The sequence below is a fragment of the Scomber japonicus genome, chromosome 2, assembly GCF_027409825.1.
Source record: "Scomber japonicus isolate fScoJap1 chromosome 2, fScoJap1.pri, whole genome shotgun sequence".
NCBI classification, from domain to species: domain Eukaryota; kingdom Metazoa; phylum Chordata; class Actinopteri; order Scombriformes; family Scombridae; genus Scomber; species Scomber japonicus.
Genome location: NC_070579.1, coordinates 12995199 through 13013171, shown reverse-complemented (window position 1 = coordinate 13013171; position 17973 = coordinate 12995199). Strand labels below are relative to the sequence as shown.

Here is a 17973-nt window from a genome sequence, read left to right as displayed (position 1 = left end):
GGTTAGGAGACCAGAGACTTGGAGCAGAAAGAAGCTCTGAAAGTTTTAATCTACTCCAGGGTACTGATTGTATTCAGGACATCACAGTCTATCTTTGTCTGGGCGTGTGTGTGTGCAAGCGTGTGTGTGTGTGTATGCATGCGTGTGTTTGTGTGCATGGCTGTGTCTTGCAGCGATGAGAGAATAAAGCAGATGCAACAATTTGAATCGTTTGTTCAGTCGGAGAAGTGCAGAATAAGCAGAGGCTGGTTTAGATGGAGGAGTGCGCTGTCGTTATTGAGGCGGGTGTAGGCAGAGATGTAGTTGATGCACCGCCGACGCTAACTAATATACATCAGACAGATACTTTGGGTAGGGATAGCATCTCATCTTCCTCAAGGAAATGAAATGCATGAGCATACACACACGCACGAAACTCACACACACAGGATACTGAATGAGGTGTCAAGTGCGCAGATAAGTAGCGAGGCACTCTCGGTTTTGATGATCCTGCGATTGTCCCTATTGCCATTTCGATATACACACTTGCAACCAAAGACTGTGTGTGTGCGTGTGTGTGTGTGTGTGATTCGGAGACATTAATATTCTGAATAAGAATATCTTTCTAAGACCTCATGTTGGACATCATGGAGATAGACGTTTTAGAGTTTTCCCACTGAGTTCAGTAGTGGTACTTTATTCTGATACTCATCATCACTGTGTGAACATACATGAGGCTCCATGACTCCAAACTGAGCAAACCATTGGGATACGATGTTCGTGTGCCAGCTTGCATCAGCACATACTGTCTATATTCAGTGTTTTCGTAAACAGGTTCCTGAGTATGCCGAATGTAAATGGAACACCACTGTGCATGCAGACACACTGATTGTCTCTGTGTGTCAGTGCTTCCTGCTGTGCGCAACAGGTTATTGGAGTGGCAGGCCAGTCAGCAGATGTTAATTTGAAGAAATAGAAGTGAAGGAGAAAAAGAGATTGGGGAGGTGGGTGTAGTGTAGGGGGAACGGAGCTTGTGAATGATGGAGCAGGGCAGCAGAGGAAAGATTGGACTGAAGGAAGAGAAGAAAGATAAAGGATGGATAAATGGGAGAAGAGATGATGAGGTGCTGAGGAAGGGGAAAAACATTCTGTGGTTAAGGGAAGGAGAGAGAGAGAGAGGTGAGTGTCATTCATTGCTTGACTTTGCATATGGTGTGTATGTGGGTGTGTAGAAGAGCTGCAATGATTAGTCGATTAATCAATTAGTCTATTGACAAAAAATCAAACAAACTATTTTTCACAATCAATTAATCGAGTCTTTTTAGACAAGATGCAAAACTTCTGGTTCCAGCTTCTTAAATGTGACCACATCGATAGTAAACATGACATTTTTGGACTTTTAATCCAACATAAATGACAGGTCCTTGTAGATTTGTGATTGTGTGTGTTTTGCATACACACACATACGCAAAGGCTTAAATTCACACTTATGCACAGGCACACAGATATACCATTTGTTCATTAGCTTCTACATGTTGAACTGACACCACAGTCTGGCAAACTGTGTGGGTGGTGCTTTTTACTGCACTGTCTTCATTTGTTAAAGGCTCGCTAAAATACAGCCACGTTTCACACCCATTTACAAATTCCCACACACAGCCAGAAGTGTGTGTGTGTGTGTGTGTGTGTGTGTGTGTGTGTGTGTGTGTGTGTGTGTGTGTATGTGTGTATGTGTGTATGTGTGTGTGTCCTCTTGTCCCCTGCACTATCAGAGTGCATATTGGGCAACGCTTTTTTGTCTGTTTTTTTTTTGGGGGGGGGGGTGGTTTATCAGGGCAGAGTACTCACAAAGAATGAATAAAAAAAGAACAGGAAAAAAAAACGAAAAGGGAGGTTCGGATGAGAAAGCAGAGGAGACTTGAGGACGGAGAGGGATAGGGTTCAAGAGACAGTTGAAGAAAACTAGGCGAGCAGTGAGCAAGTGCAAAATTGGGAAAGCTTTGAGGACAATAGAGATGGATAGGAAGGAAGAAAGAGAGGCAGAGTGTAAAAGTTGAAGATTGAGAGGGGATGCTGAAAACAGGAATAGATCAACAGGGCCTTTAATCCAAAAATAGTTTCCGCCTTCTCCTCCTTCCTCCTCATCCCTACTTACCTCCCCTCCACTCCCTCCTCCCATGTCTGGTTGTTTGGAGTGATTGAAGAAAAGAAGGGAAAAGATGTGTGTAGCATTCATGCATACTACACACACAGTCCCATGCAGCAGTGTGTGTGCATGTGCGCATATTGTGATCTGTAGACAGACGGATGATGTCCATTACCAGGCCGTGCTGGCTGAAGCCAGGCGGAACAGCTGCAGCCAGATCTCCCTGATCTATCACTGTTTTAATGAATCTGTTATAGCCAGCCCCAACCAATCAATCTCTGAGCCACTTAATCAATTAAGCCATTAATCAGACACAGACCCTAACTGTTCTTGCTCCAATGAGCGATCTCTTTACATATATACGCAGACACAAAGACACACAAACATGTGCACTTAAACATGCAGACTCTGAGGCTGTCATTGAGAAAGATGCCATAGGAGTGAGTTCTGCTCTGCTTTGTCGCACATGCAGCACAATTCAATTCGGCTTTGTTTGTAAACTTAAAAAGGACATATTATTCACATTTACCAGCCTATGTATTTTTTATTTTGGGTCTTGATTCACTGTTCAAAAAACGCTTTATTTATCTGATACTGGCTGGTTTAGCTCCTGTCTCTTTAAGCCCCCCTCCCTACTAAGTAGAGTCAATGTATGGACATGCACAACAATCTGATGTCACCTTGTCAGCAAGATAGAAAAAAATGCTGTAAACTAAGTGTTCAGAGCAGACTGAAGCCCTGTTTTTTGACTTGCAGGCAGCATTTCTACATATGTTAACCTCAAATTTTGAAACTTTGACCTTGTTTAGCATGGAGACAGTATCTGACTTCATAACAGTATGTAAATTACAGAAAACCAGAAAAAGCGTATATGTCTCCTTTAACATTCAGACAAAGATAAAATATTTGCTGGTGAGATAGTGCAGGATTAAAGGACCAGTGTGTAAGATTTAGTGCCATCTAGTGATGAGGATGCAGGTAACAACAAACTGAATACCCCTCCCCTTCCCCTCCACGTCCAAGCATTTAGGAGAAACAAGGGCCCTCTCTGGAGCCAGTGTTTAGTTTGTCCATTCTGGGCTACTGTGGAAACATGGCGGTGCAATAAAGCGGGTTCCATGGACAAGGACCTGCTCCCTTTGTCAAGTCAAGTCAAGTCAAAGTTTATTTATATAGCACATTTAAAACAACTTGACCAAAGTGCTGTAAGATAAGTAAGAGTAAGATAAACTATAAAAACACAATAGATAAAAGCTAAATATAATTAAACAATTCAGAATGTCAAGCTCAACTAGGATTAAAAGCCAATGCAAAGAGGCGAGTCTTAAGCAATGATTTAAAACTTTGTAGGGTCTGAGCAGTTCGGATATTGTATGGAGCAGTCACCGCTGGTTTTGAGCCTTGACCTCAGTTGACCTCAGTACTGACTGGAGCGTGATGATGCAACAACTCAGATAGATAGGATGCTGCCAGTCCATATATGTCTTAGTTTCAAGTTATTATACAATGGTTAAAACAAACTTATGAATACGCTCCATTAAATGTTACAAATTTCTACACTGCACCTTTAAGTGATAATTACCAAATCACTACGAACCGTTTGTTGGTCAGAAAAAAACTAGCAATGATTTGGGCCTAACAACCGATCTGACCGAGTTTGACAAACACTGAGCGCCAGATTTACAGAGACTTTTTCCAGGTGCAGATGTAACACATTCTGCTCAAACACATGTGATGTATTTATCAAACAGACCCAACAGGCTGGAGCCATTAGCGTGCCATTTGTGTGAGTGTTTGCGCTAGTAATAAGAGGAAACATATTAGCAGAGGGTGATTATGTATTCTGCTGGATTTATTAGCGCCACACAATTTCCAATGTTTCAGTTGTGCGAGGAAAATTTCTTTGCCTGTGAAGACCAGCCGTCAATATAGTGCAGATGGGATTTCTAAAAGCTCCAAAAAGAGGTTTAGTAGTGAAAAGAAACATGGATTATATATATTCATATAAAACCAAAAAAGCAATATTAAAAAACAAATATTAAGCAATTAGGCTTTTACTAATGAACACAATATCTAATGAATGTAACTCAAATGAATGGTGGACAGTTTTGGTTTGCATTCATCAATGTTGAATTTGGACTTTACATCAATTTACTAAAATCATTCCAAGGTGCAACTCTTCTGTTTTTCCTTAAAACATTTTAGTATGTGTTTGGCTCCATTTATTTCAGTATTAAAAATCTGTATGAACACCATCTCTACCTCCACCTGCTCCACTCTGAGCTATTGGACCTGCTGTTCTGTCTCTCTCGCTCTCTCTCAACATGTTCCTACTTTTGTGTGTTTTATGTATATTTGATTTGTTTTATCTCGTTTTTCTTTCCCATGAACATGTTTATTCAGTCCTAAGGTATTAATACTTTGATATATAAGCCAAATATTTTAATATCATCATTTTATGAGTAATCTTTTGAGTAATTGCCTAACAAATTATCTCCGGATGAGTTGAACCACAGCCAAAGTAAATATTTTGTCATCAAGATCACGTTATCATTTATTTTACCGGCACTATGAGAGCCTGTGGATTTGATAGAAATCCCACTGCTGAACTGAGCTCTGTTCTTCCTCTCAGAACGTGACTGGAGGGCAGTCCAAGTCAAAGCCCAGGAGCTGACTGCAGAATGAGCCGCCGTCCTAGTAAATCAGACATCGAATACACACATATTGCAGCTACAAACTCAATGAAAACTGCAGAGCACATTTGGCAAAAATGCTTTCTTAATGAAATTTAGTAATTATTTTTTCCCTCTTCCATTTTCCTTTTCCAGATTAGAAAGGAAAAGTTGAAAATTAGTGTTCTCATGCAATGTCGGCGTTGTCCTGACATGACTCTAACCAAAGTGCACCTTTTACCCATTATGTAATCTTTATAATTGATTAGTTGTTCAATAATAATCCTTTCTGGGTGCCGAGACTGTGTGTATCTGTGTACTTTACGGCCCTTATCTTGAATTGGCTTATTTTAAAGTCTTAAACAATTATATAGATTCACTGGGGAAAAAAAAACCCAACAACAACAGAATGTGAATTAGAATAACTATAAATGAGTTGTTTGGTATAGGAAGCTTCTTTTAACCTGTAATCCTAATATGTTCCCATCTTATGTGATTATAGATAATTGTGAGTCACAGCCTGCCGTATACTGTGATACTTTATCTTCTTCAAAGGGCTTTTCCTAAGGGGATCAATAAATTCTAAGTACAGGATTCATATATTTTTTATTCTGCCTCAAAGACTTTGAGCCTCCGTGTGCGAGGTAGCTTTCAAAGAAGTGCCCAAGGAAATGCCAGGACATGTTACCCTCCATTGATCTGTCACCTTCCTCCAGGCCCTGTCCCTTCTCTTGTTTGGCGTGTAGTAAATGAATGGACTGTGTCAAAAGCAGAAGCTACACGGGAAAAAGGAGAACGCTCAGCTGGAAAACCACTTATTTTTAAAGAAGGCACTCAGAATTCAGTATCCTCTTATATATGAGCGTTATTTACTTACGATGATGGTCTCTTAGACACAGTTCTTCAAGTCTGGGGGACAGGGTGAAGCGATGGGAGAGATGTAGAGAGATAAAGATAAGGCAGGCGAGACAATGAAGATGGAGTGTGAGATAGGGGATTGCCCCGCAGCACTCTGGATGAAGAAGAGAAAAAAAAAGGGAAAACAACCTGATTAAGTAATGATGCATCTTGTCTTTCTTGTCGCTCGTGGTTCCGCATCCATCTGGTATTTCGCCCTGAGGTGCTGAGCACAGGACGGGGGAACACACACATACACAGCTGCACTGCATCTCTGCCTTTTTCAAGAGACACCTTTTGGCTCAACCAAACCCCCCCCCCCCCCCTCTCTCTCTCTCTTTTCCTGTCTAAGACTTGTCTTTCATCCCTTAGGTCTTCTCTCTCACCTTTTTAATACTCTTGTGTTCCTCCTGCAGGATCAGAGGCTTCCTATATTTCCCTCTCTTCTATCAGAGGAGCAAACTTGCAATAGCAGCACTCTTCTTTTGAATTGGAAGTTAAAGCTATCATTAGACTCACAGTATGAATTGATGATCTACATTTATTTGCCATTTTCATTACATGGCACTTACGGTTTAGTTTTTTTGTTGTTGTTGTTTTTCGTATTCTTCCTTTTACTTCTGCTGTTTCTTTTATAAGTTAAATGTTTGTTTGTTCATCATCCACAATAGCACATTTTTATTCATCATCTCAGTTTTGTTCTTTTTAGTTCTATTTGTTCTTCTCTTGAGGTGATAAAAGGTAATGCTTAACAAGGGATTTGTGTTTTTTTTGTTTTTTTTTTTAATTCTTTAATTTATTTATTCATTTATTTTTATCTCAAGTGCACATTCGAGTGCAATCATCTGTTTGAGCACAAACACACATAAAGCCTTAAAAAGGAGAGGAGAGCACAAATGACTGTAAGCGTTGATGAAGTGGAGGTTTCAACAATGAGAGCAAAATGAGAGACTAAAGAAGAAAGGCAGGGATACGCTAACCTTTTTTACTGAGCAAAGAGAATGTCAAAACCTGGTGACATTTGGGATTCCATACAACGATGATTGACACCAACTTTTACCTGTACGTGTATGGGAAACTGGCGGTGTGCGTGCGTGAGTGTGTGTGGGCATGATTGACATGGTAAATTGTAAAGGTCAACTGGTGCTAGTGTTTGGTGGAGACAGGCCCGACAGCAGGAAGATGTAACCTTCCCGGAGTCTACGTTTTTTGGAAGGAGGACGCAGAAAGAAAGGATATGGGTTGGATAGAAGGAAGTGAAGTAAGTGTAGTGCTGTTGTTGTGTTAAAACTAAAACCTGCTCACTGCTGTTTATATACCTACTGTGTAAATGATGGCTCTCCTCAATTCTGGTCAGATTTACAAAGTGAGACAGACTGCTGGGTGTCAGGACAGGAAGCGCACAGACTATGAAATTTTATCATCCGGGTCCGTCAGGAATTGCTCCAAGGTCTGAGGTCAATACTCTTGCCAGCTTATTATTTTATTGGGCACAACTGTGTGTGTTCAGCCCATTCTCCCAAGAAAAACGACATTATGGGTCATAAATTCAGTCGCCAAAAATGACCTATAGTTACGTTTGACACCATCGGACAGACACCATCTAGTTGTAGTAATTATGACCCATAGAAGTGACGCAGTTCAGATGGCGTTTATATTAACTGACATATATTCTGAGGAAGTGGGTCGGATAGATATTTATAGATAGATAGATGGATAGATAGATGGTGACATGGCACAAAGGTTACTTAACTTTAAGGAAGTGGTGACTTTAACCTATGCAACATTTCAAGTGATCATTTTAGTCCAAAGCATGATCTTTCCCGAACCATAACCAAGTGGGTTTTCTGCCTAAACCTCACCAGACCTTAACCACAGCACTGTCACTCCATAATCAATCAATCAATCAATCAATCTATCAATCTATCAATCAGTCAATCAATCTTTATTTACTGTATATAGTACCAAGTCAAGACCCTTTTCACAAACATAAAACTATTTTTAATAGTGGTTTCTAACACAGTTGGAAGTCTGATGATAGAAGCAGCTCATTAGGAGACACTGCTATGGGTCAGTGTGTGTGTGTGTGTGTGTGTGTGTGTGTGTGTGTGTGTGTGTGTGTGTGTGTGTGTGTGTGGCATCTGTGGGTCCTTGTGTTTCTCTATGTGAATGTGTCAGGATTGGAAATTGGTGTGTTACATTTGTACACCGGTAGTCATTGATATGAATTTCAAATAGGTGCGTGTCTGCGTGTGTTAGTACGTGTGTGTGTGTGTGTGTGTGTGTGTGTGTGTGTGTGTGCGTGTGTGCGCGTGTGCGCGTGCGTGCATATATGTGCATGTTCATGTGTGTGTTTTAGAGCGAGATACAGGAACAGAGAGAAGGGATGGCGTGATTGACGGGGTAAATTGGAATGGTAAGGGTTTTGAGGTTGAACTCTGGGTATAAAGCAACTGCGAGAGAGAGAGAGAGAGAGAGAGAGAGAAAGGAAAAGACTCCTAACGTGTGCTGCTAAAAAAGTTTCCTTTTGCTCGGGGAAATGTGACAGTGGATGCCGATGTGGGTGGATGGGGAGAACGAAGCAAGGCAGAGCCGAAGAATAGACTGTCACCAAAGGGTGAGGGGTGTCTGGTTGTATGTAGATGGAAGGAAGGATGGACCGGCGGGGCTCTTTTTGTGTCCTGGGGGGGGGGCAATGGGGTGCAGTGCTGCAGCAAAAAGGTGACCCACAGCTGGGGACTTAAGGGTCAACACCTGCACAGGTCAGCTGGGAAGTTAATACAGTGAGACATGACACACATAGCAAGAGCAACCTTTACACACACAAAAGGACAGATACTACGCAGGTATTGTTGTATGGAATAGCAGGCAGGACGCACACATGCTATACTTATTCCCTGTTGTACACACACAACGCACACACACACACACACACACACACACACACAGTGGGAAACACACACAGAGGACATGGTGACCTGCTTGTTGTTAGGTCCTTCAGGCAGCTGAATACACAGCAGTGAATACATGAATACAAATCATACTCAAGGCTGAAAGACACTTAGGCAAACGCTAATAGTTTCACATCACCTCAAACTGTATTTTAAACACATCACATTAATATCAACCATGGTAGTGAGTACTTTTATGTAAATACACAACTAAGAGTTCACAGTTTGGATCAGGAAAGCTTTACCCCCCCCCCCCCCCCCCGTACTCCAGTGTCAGTGCTGTGAGACACACATCAATAAAGTCATTGATTAAAACCACAACTGATCCGAGGCTTTTCAAAAGACTGGAGGAAAAAAACAATAAGGATGTGAAACTTACTAGAAAATGTGTTTAGTGGATTCAGCCTTGCAAATTTCAAATGCTTTGTAGTGCTGTGAAAACACACATAGACACACACACACACACATGCACACCCCCTCATTCTCTCTCTCTCTCTCTCTGTCTGTTGTCCCCTGATGTCCCCATTGTTTCTCTGTTCCCATTTGAAACTGAAGATGACTCAGTATGACACATCATTTGAATACACTCACAGAATCGTATGCCCCCCAGACCAAAGCCTGTGTGTTTCTGTTTGTGCGTCCGTTTGCATTTGTGTGTGCGCTCTGACCCCCTTTTAGGTTCCACTCTAAAATAATAGACTTCCCAATACGGCTCGAGTACTTAACGGCACAGACGGTGCTCCAGTTGAACAGCTTTGTTTAGCTGTGTCTTCACTAGGTCTGAGCATTGTTTGTTTTGTTTAATACCTGACTGATATTAAAGCATATGTTTTTTTTTAAACTCAGTTGCCAACATATTATGCAGCTACACCTTACTAAAAGTAATCTGGCCTAATACCGCCTAGTAACACAACCAACCTGCATGAAGGTTATAATGTTCAGTTAGTTTGTTTAAAGTCTTTAAAAGAGGTGTTGGTTTCTGGTGTTAAATCATATTTTTTATACTAGGATATAAAGATATTCTGACCCTTCAGAATGACCTATATGACCTCTCTCTCTCTCCTCTGAACAACAAATCTATTTTTCATTCATAAATACCTCATTGATCATTAAGAAATGGGGGATTAATCCATAATGGGGTTTTCAGTGAGTTTAGAGAGCATATTTTTTATGTTTGTTTATGGACAAAAAGCACAGTCACTATACTATGTTTACCTAAAACAGGAGAACATGAATTCTTAATTTTTGTATAAATAAACCTCAAATTTCACCTGAACTAAACTCTAATGCACAAAACATGTATCAGTTGCACAAATGTAAACAACAACAAAAAATATTCATATTCATATTTGCATATTCTGGATAACTTTAGAAAAAAAGTCATAAAATGTCAGGCTGGTGATTAGGTTGTTTTTGCTTCTCTCAAATATAGAAATGGGCACTATGTAAGGGTTAAATCAATGAGTGAATATTCGAAGTACATCTCAGTATAACTTTGTGCAAACACATGCTGCCTTAGAAGAACTTTATCTAAATAATAAATAAAATAATAAACACAGTCTGAAATTGGAAAAATCTGATCAAAGAATAAAGTAAGCAAGACTTTGACTCTGATAGTCAGATAGTCTGTGGCAGCTCTCAGTATGTGACAGTTTTCGATACTCAGTGCTGTGGACACGTTTCAGTCAGCACAAACAAGTACAGAGGTTCAGTATCCAGCCCGAGTTCACAGATTAATCTTAATTTCCGACAGAAATGATGAAAACCTCTGAACTGTTTATTCTTCTGAAGTTCTCTCTACTCCTTTGGCTTTTTATATCTCCTCTTTCAATGTTTTATGGCTGCTTTTGTTTTTCTTCCTCGTCAGCCGGGCTCGCTCACGCGCTCTTTACCACTTGCCTCATACGCTCTGTTTGTGTGTGTGTGTGTGTGTGTGTGTGAGTGTGTCCATTGCACAGGCAGAACGAACATTGCACTGATGCTGATGTGATACGTCAGAATCTAAATTAAGGCCCTGACACATTTTTCATCACACACACACACACACACACACACACACACACACACACACTTTCAGATGCAAAAAAAACATACAAACACACACACACACACACTTTCAGATGCAAAAAAAAAAACAAACCACACACACACACATTGACAGTATTCTAGTGTTAAGCGAGTGGCTGACTTGCTGAATAGGAGCATGACGGGCTAGTGTATTGATAGATGAATAGTGAATGTAGATTTTCTACCAGTGGAATGTCAATGCCATCATTTTCTCCCACCCTACAGTCTTGCTACCTCCAGACGTACGACAAATACAGGGAGGCGGGAGATAGAAGCAGAGAAGAAAAGAGTGAATGAGAGAGACAAAATGTGGTAGCTGGCAGTTGATGGATTGGCTGCAAACAACTTGTCTTCCTCTGGACTCCATGATAACATGGCGTTCTCTCTTAGTTTCTGTCTTTTTCTCTCTCTCTCATCCATTTTTCTGTCTCTTACTTTCTAGCCTATGTTTGTTTTTCTTCCTCCTTTACAGGGAAGGAGTGCGTGTGTTTTTTTTCTCTCTTCTGTTTGCCTCCACAGCTCTGTGATGCATTAGAGCTGCTGATTTGTGAAAGTCTGTATTTTCCTTTTGCTTTATTTATGTGTATTTTTCTAAATGTGTCTTTTTGCTGCACCTAGAAGAAAAAAAAACTTGAAATCTAAATGATATCTCTCCTCTTTTTCTCTCGCTCCCCTTACCTCCTCCTGTCTCCTGCTTCTTTTCATCTCATTCTCTGTGACTGATGGACAGTTGGCAAGAAGAACCGCATGTCAGCAGGTAAAGCTGCCATTTACATTTACATTACCTTCCCTGCTCTTTCTTACTGGCTCTTCCTGTTTGCACTGAGACAAATATTGCTGTGACCCTTTGCTCCCACCAGAAGGTCAGAGCTAAGGGTTGTTTAGCTAAATGCTTCGCTGAAGGTTACTGTAAAGTAGTGGCAGTAGTAGTGGTGGGTGCACGCTGTAAAGGACACTCCAAAAGTACAGTATCACCGTTTCTGCCTCATGGCTAGTAAGACAAACTCAGAGATGGACACTTCTAACCTTGAGGTCACCCTGCTGCAGGCCCGCATCTATGAGTAGTGTAATAAAATCTGACTATAGTGTCAGTGCAAAGGTACACATATTTATCATGGTGCATTCAGAACAAGATATGTGGTTCAAAATGCAATTGGATTTCAATCTAAAGAAGTCTAGCTACAGTCGGGACACAGAAATAACATTAATTCAGTATGGTAACCGCAAATGAGAAGCAACAGCTGGAATAGCCACTGCAGATTTAAATCCCTGTTTGTTAGTATCACATTTTTATCCTGTAAGTTATTAGCAGCACTGGACAAGCAATAGATTAAATGGACAAAACTTGAAGCCTTACATTGTTTAATCTACGTTTGATCATCAGTTGCTTTTAGTTGTTTCCAAAGTGCTTCTCGAGAGAGAGAGGCAAGACAATCAAGTGTCAGAGGACAGTAACTCAGGAAGACGCATGGTAGAAATTATCAAGTAGATGACCAAGAACAAGTGCATGGGAAAGACTATTGAATTAAGAAACAATCGGAAATATACAAGTGCAAGAAAGAAACACCATAAACCACACAGCCACCTTACATGGTATATAATCCAAACTATTCCATAATAGCCTGTGTGGGTGCTGGTTTCCATACAAACCAAGCAGGAGCACACCAGGCTCCACTCAATGAATCATCCGCTCTCAATCTTCAGACAGCTGATTGGTCGGATCATGTGTGCTCTTGGTTGGTTTAGTTTAGACATGCCTGGTATATATTATTATGTGAGTATAGATTATGTACAATGTTGATATTTGCCATCTGAGCTCATCACTCTTCATGATTGAACGCCAAGCTCAGCAAAGCAGGGAGTGATGAAGGATGATAGTAACGTCCCTCCTAATTAAATGTAGACTCAGAGCCTTCAGGTACATGTTGGGTGGAGGCGGGTCTTATTAAAATGCAATATAAACAGCGGCAGGTGACAGCGTAGCTCTCAGATGAGGTGTGCTGATGCAAAAGACTGAGCAGAGCACTGGTGGCTTCAACACAGCACCGGGATTGAAAGGGATATACAGTAAGTTGCAGCGAGGAGATAATGCCATTAGAGTGTAACAGTAGACTTGAACTGAAGTAGCTCATGATTTTCATTTCTTCATCACCTGAGTGTGTATAGTACCTGAGGTTGGCTAAAACACTCAGAAGTCCCTCCCCCCCTCCCCACACATTCTGCATTCAAGCAGCCTTTTATCTCTACTGATATGCATCCACTGAATCATACAAGAAATAAAGTATTTAAGCTGTGTTATAATGTTTCTTCATAGGCACATCCTGTTATAATTACATCTACAGTATGCAATATTGACATATCACTTTTTTACTTACTAACCATGTGGAAAAGTGTCGCTTTTAAGTGTTGCTTACCTCCACTCTACCAAAAAAAAAAGTTTCCAGACGTGAAGCCCTTATTCCCATATAGTGATGATGATGAAATGTTACCTCATTATGTCATTGTGGGTTTTGTCAAGCAGCCAAAAAAAACACAACTAAAATAATGAAAAAAAATTAATCAAACACTGAGCAGCTCCTATGGTAACTCCTGCTCTGCCTCTCCATTACTGCTGCCACGTGTTCCCTGTTTCTTCTTCCTCTTCTTCCTCCTCTCTTTCTCTCTTTACCTTCCCATCTCCTCCTTCCATCACTTGTACGCAGTGATGAAAGAGATTGATAGAAGCATAGCTGCAGGGAAGTAGTGGTGCCGGGGGTGTTGCAGCACCCTCGCCTCCAGGTGGATGGCAACTTATAGGCCCATTTATGTTGCTGCAATATAAATATAAATATATATATATATTTCTGTTGTGTCTGAGCCAGTCTGGCAAAAAATAGACTCTGCACGTAAAGATAGTGAAGCGGGGAAAAGAACCAGGCGTGCCCGATAAAGCCTGAACGTGATGCAACTGCTTACTGTGGACACTCCACCTCTACCGGTCCCTGTAAGCTATATTGCTTTTTAAATTACATTGGGCAATGCGAGCTTTCCAGGTGATTTCTTTATGGCACGTTGTAGATGTAAAAAGTGTTTTCTTTCACAATTGACTTTAAAGATTAGAGAGGCTCCATTCAGTATCTTTAAACGTTTCTATTCGTGCAGTAATGTCGCTGCAGCAAATATCGTGAGACATTTAAGTAGCAAAACTAAAAAGCTGTGGTTGTATACTTGACAGGACGGAGGAAACTCTCCAGAGGAAACAGAATTAAACTTTTAGCCTGTGAGATAAACATTTTTTAGACAGCTTTGGAGGAGCTCAGGATTTACAATGAGGACGGCTGCTTTGTGAGTAACAGCTGACCTTTCAGATGTGTACAACACAGAACATTAATTACCATTAGAGCCTGACCCATCCTGTCGCGTGTCTGCAGATTTAAATAATCAATGAACTTATGCTGCTGTGCCTAAATAAACTCAGATATTGTGTTTGTGTGTTGAGTGTGTGTGAGGGGAGGAGGGTTAATAGTCAACACCCCCACAACCCCCAACTGAAATCATATTCTTGCGGCTATGGACAGAGGGGGTTTGGCAGCTGAAGGAGGAGATAGATGAATATTTAAAATCAGGCATCTTTTGCGGTCCTCTCACTGCTTCCCATTGTCTGTCTCCCCTTGGGGCTCGGATCCTCTGCTCTTGGTGTGATGTGGCTTTGTGTGTGTGTGTGTGTGTGTGTGTGGCATGTCTCGGCCTGTGGTTTTATATTGGTGTTCAAAGTGTAGTCAGAAGATGACAGCTGTCAGCATGCAGCATTAATGAGTGCAGTGACACTAAACCCATTCTCACACACACATATGCAGTACTCTCAAGAGAGATAAGCAAATGATCACTTTCTCCTCTCCATTTATTTTTGTAGCCTCTCCGAAAACTCTTTAAAACATTTTAAAAGATCTCCATTTTTTCTAAACCTCCTGGTCCCAGTGTCCCTCATTTTTTGCTGCGTTCACACTCAAACTGTGTCTCTCTCTCTTTTCTCTCAAACTCTTTCTCTCTCTGCTGTGTATGTGGTCTCAGTGTGGTATGTGTTAGTTAGCTGTAAACCCTGCAGACACGTATCTGACAACTCTATTAATACACAGTCAGCCAACACCAGTCTCCCCCTGTGTGCATATGTGTGTGAATGCAAAGGGATGTGTGTGTGTGTGCGGGTGTGTGTGTGTGTGTGTCTGTGTGTCTGTGTGTGTGTGTGTGTCTGTGTGAGTATTCACTCCTCAGCCAGTCCCTCTGCTCTGTAGGTCTCTGCAGATTTGTCTGAAAGTCTTAAAACACACAGATCTTCAGTCATAGAAAGATCACTCACAAACACGCACACATATGTTGTCTTAGGTCACTTTTGGGGACATTGCATGGGTTTACATTAATTTCCCAGAGCTTTAGCCTAAACCATAACTACAACCACTACTTTCCTTGAACCTAACCTTAACCTTAACCAATTACCCAAAAACTAGCACTTTACCAATTGGGGACAGCTTGTGTCTTCACTTGGAAAAGCCGTCCCCAATTAACTGTTATTAACTTTGAAATTTGTCCCCAAAAGTAGCCTATGACAGAATACACACACACACATGCATACACACACAATGTCCTAGGTAACTTTTGGGGACAGACTTCAATTCAAAGATAGACTTCAATTATTTCCTGGAGATTTATCCTAACCTTAACCATAACCACTACATGGCCAACCCTAACTCTTTCCCTGACATTAAATTTACCCTAACATAAAGCACTGACCCAAAAATCAGCTTTTTCCCCCCAATTAGAGATATGGTTTTTGCTCCCAATTAACTGGTTGCTATGTCTGAATTGTCCCCAAAAGTAGCCTATGACAGACCCACACACACACACACACACACACAAAGGCTGACTCAGTGACTGACAGATTTAATAGCAGAACAAGCTGTAATCTGAGAGAATCCATTCAAAGAGGGATTACTTTCTAATCTGTGGATGGAATAGCCTTTCATCTCTGTCTGTCTCTCCGTCTATCTCTCTTTCTCCCTATTTATCTATCTCTATCTCTTTCCTGCTCTAAAGCTGCACCAATCCTTTTACCAGCCCTGGTTTTTATTACTATATATATTTATATAAATATATATCATTCCCGTCCTTGATTTAATTTTGGATTTTTCTGCCTCACACACACACACATATACTCAAATTCACACAGCTGTGTCACCTCAGCAGCGCGTTACTGTCAATCAGTGATGATTGCATTGTCGAGAGCATTGTAATGTTGCAATGCGTCACTGGCTCTCTTGTGCTAAATTATACTCAAACCCACACACACACAAACTCACACTCACACAAGATGTATGTATTTTCCCTTGTACTCATCATATTTTTTTTTTTTTTTTTATCATCTCTCTTTCTTTAATGAAGCTTTTCAGCCCCAAGTTGTTCTGATATTGCTTCATTATATACTACAAACCTCCTTGCACTTTTCTATCTGTCCTCCTTCCCTCCATCATTCCTACTCTCTCTCTATCTCTCTCTTGCTCTTTCTCTATAGCTCTCTCTCTTTCTCTCTTTATCTCACTCTCTTGTTCTCTCTATCTCTCTCTCTATCTCTCTCTCTTGATCTCTCTCTCTCTCTCCCTCTCTCCCTCTCTCTCCTTGCCACATGGTGTTTCTCATTTGCTAAATGAGGAATCCAATAGAGTTAGATTAAACTTCTGGACTCTCTTTGTAGAATCTTTACAGGGAGCCTTTTAGCTGCCACAGCTTTGACACACGCGTGCACACACACACTCACACACACACACACAAATTAAGACTGTCTGCCAGTTTGAATATTTCTCCTCGTTTAAACTGAGGGAGATTAATTTAATAATCCCTGTTTAAACAACAAAAAGGAAGAGATAAGAGAGTGATAGGGAATAAGGGAGGGAAGATAGGCAGTAGGGAATCAGAGATGAAATGATAGAGATTCCCCCAGAGAAGGAGGATGTTAGACACGCTGACACAGAGAGAGGAAGAGCGCAGATCACACAACCATATGGCATTTTGCTTTCCCCTCTACTTCTACCATTATGTCTGTCACTCCAGGAAGAAGACCATCTGCACAGTCCCCTCTCGCTTTTCCCATCTACATACATACTCTATCTCTTCTCTCCTCTGAGCCTGTATCGTTTTTTCCCCCCCGTCCGTGTTCTCCCATCATCATACCAGTGTTCCTGCTGTCTTGATTTGTCTGTCTGCTCCCCACAGACACACAGTCCAAGTTAACAGGTTTGGTTCATCCCTTCCTCCGCTCATTATCGTCAGGCCGCTGCTGCCATTAAGGCTGCACTGATGGCTACTAGTCTCTGCCTGACCTCTTCTTCCCACAGCGGACAGCTAATGGAAGCTCTCCTCCGTCTACTTCGGCCCGTGTACCATCTCCACCTGTGTCACTAGCTCGCTTTGTCTCTCTCCGTCTCCTCCGCCCACTCCTTCCACCCATCTTCACTTCTACGAGATCAAACCTTTCAAATTGTAACACATTGTACGACATGTTGGTCTCTGCACAATGAAATTAAAGGCAAATTGGTGTGTGTGTGTGTGTGTGTGTGTGTGTGTGTTTCATGGAGAACTCGGGAGAAAATGAGTGTGATAGAGACCTACACTATTACTTCCCTTCTCTCTCTTCTGTGTCACTTCCCTTATCTTCCACATTAATGACTCAACCTCTACCCTGAGTTAAAGCATCAGTGAGTGTAGGTATCAAGACAGCAGTGTGTGTAATTGTGTGTGTGTGAATATGTATGTGTGTGTGTGTGTGTGAATATGTGTGTGTGTGCTATCATTTGCCTGTCTTCCTGTTCCCCGCATGTCTTATTCTGTGTGACAGTGGGATATGACTTTTCAGCTCTCTTTCCCCCCGATTAAAAAAAAAAGAGAAGAAAGAAAGAATGAGAAGGAGGAATAAAGAGCAGAGAGTCAATTACCACCTTTTCCTCCTTCCCTTCAAAGGGGAGATCAAAGCTGCTCCTCGCCTCCCCCTTGCCTTCTCTCCATAACCCTCTTTCCTTCCGCTTCGAGCCCCCCTCCAACACCCTATCACAGCCAGCCTGTTAATTTGTACTCCCTACTCCTCCCTGATTGGAATCTACATATTCATCGTCCATACGGCGTATATAGAGTCAAACCCAGTGAACACATAATCGTTAACATGTAGGTTTCAACACATTATAAAACATTTATTAACGTCTTTCAGGCGGCCTTCTCTACTGCTTTTATACCACTG

At 41.3% G+C, this 17973-nt stretch overlaps 2 protein-coding genes across 2 annotated transcripts in view; both read left to right on the top strand.

Moving 5' to 3' along the window:
• Nucleotides 1–17973, top strand: part of foxk1 (forkhead box K1) — a 230364-nt gene that overhangs the window by 42335 nt on the left and 170056 nt on the right. The gene's annotated exons all lie outside the window — the stretch shown is intronic.
• The window catches only part of LOC128377369 (protein sidekick-1-like), a 242410-nt gene that overhangs the window by 141090 nt on the left and 83347 nt on the right, over nt 1–17973 (top strand). The window contains exon 6 of the mRNA XM_053337318.1: nt 11443–11469. Within this exon, the coding sequence (XP_053193293.1) occupies nt 11443–11469 (27 nt within the window). The remainder of the gene's footprint in view (nt 1–11442; nt 11470–17973) is intronic.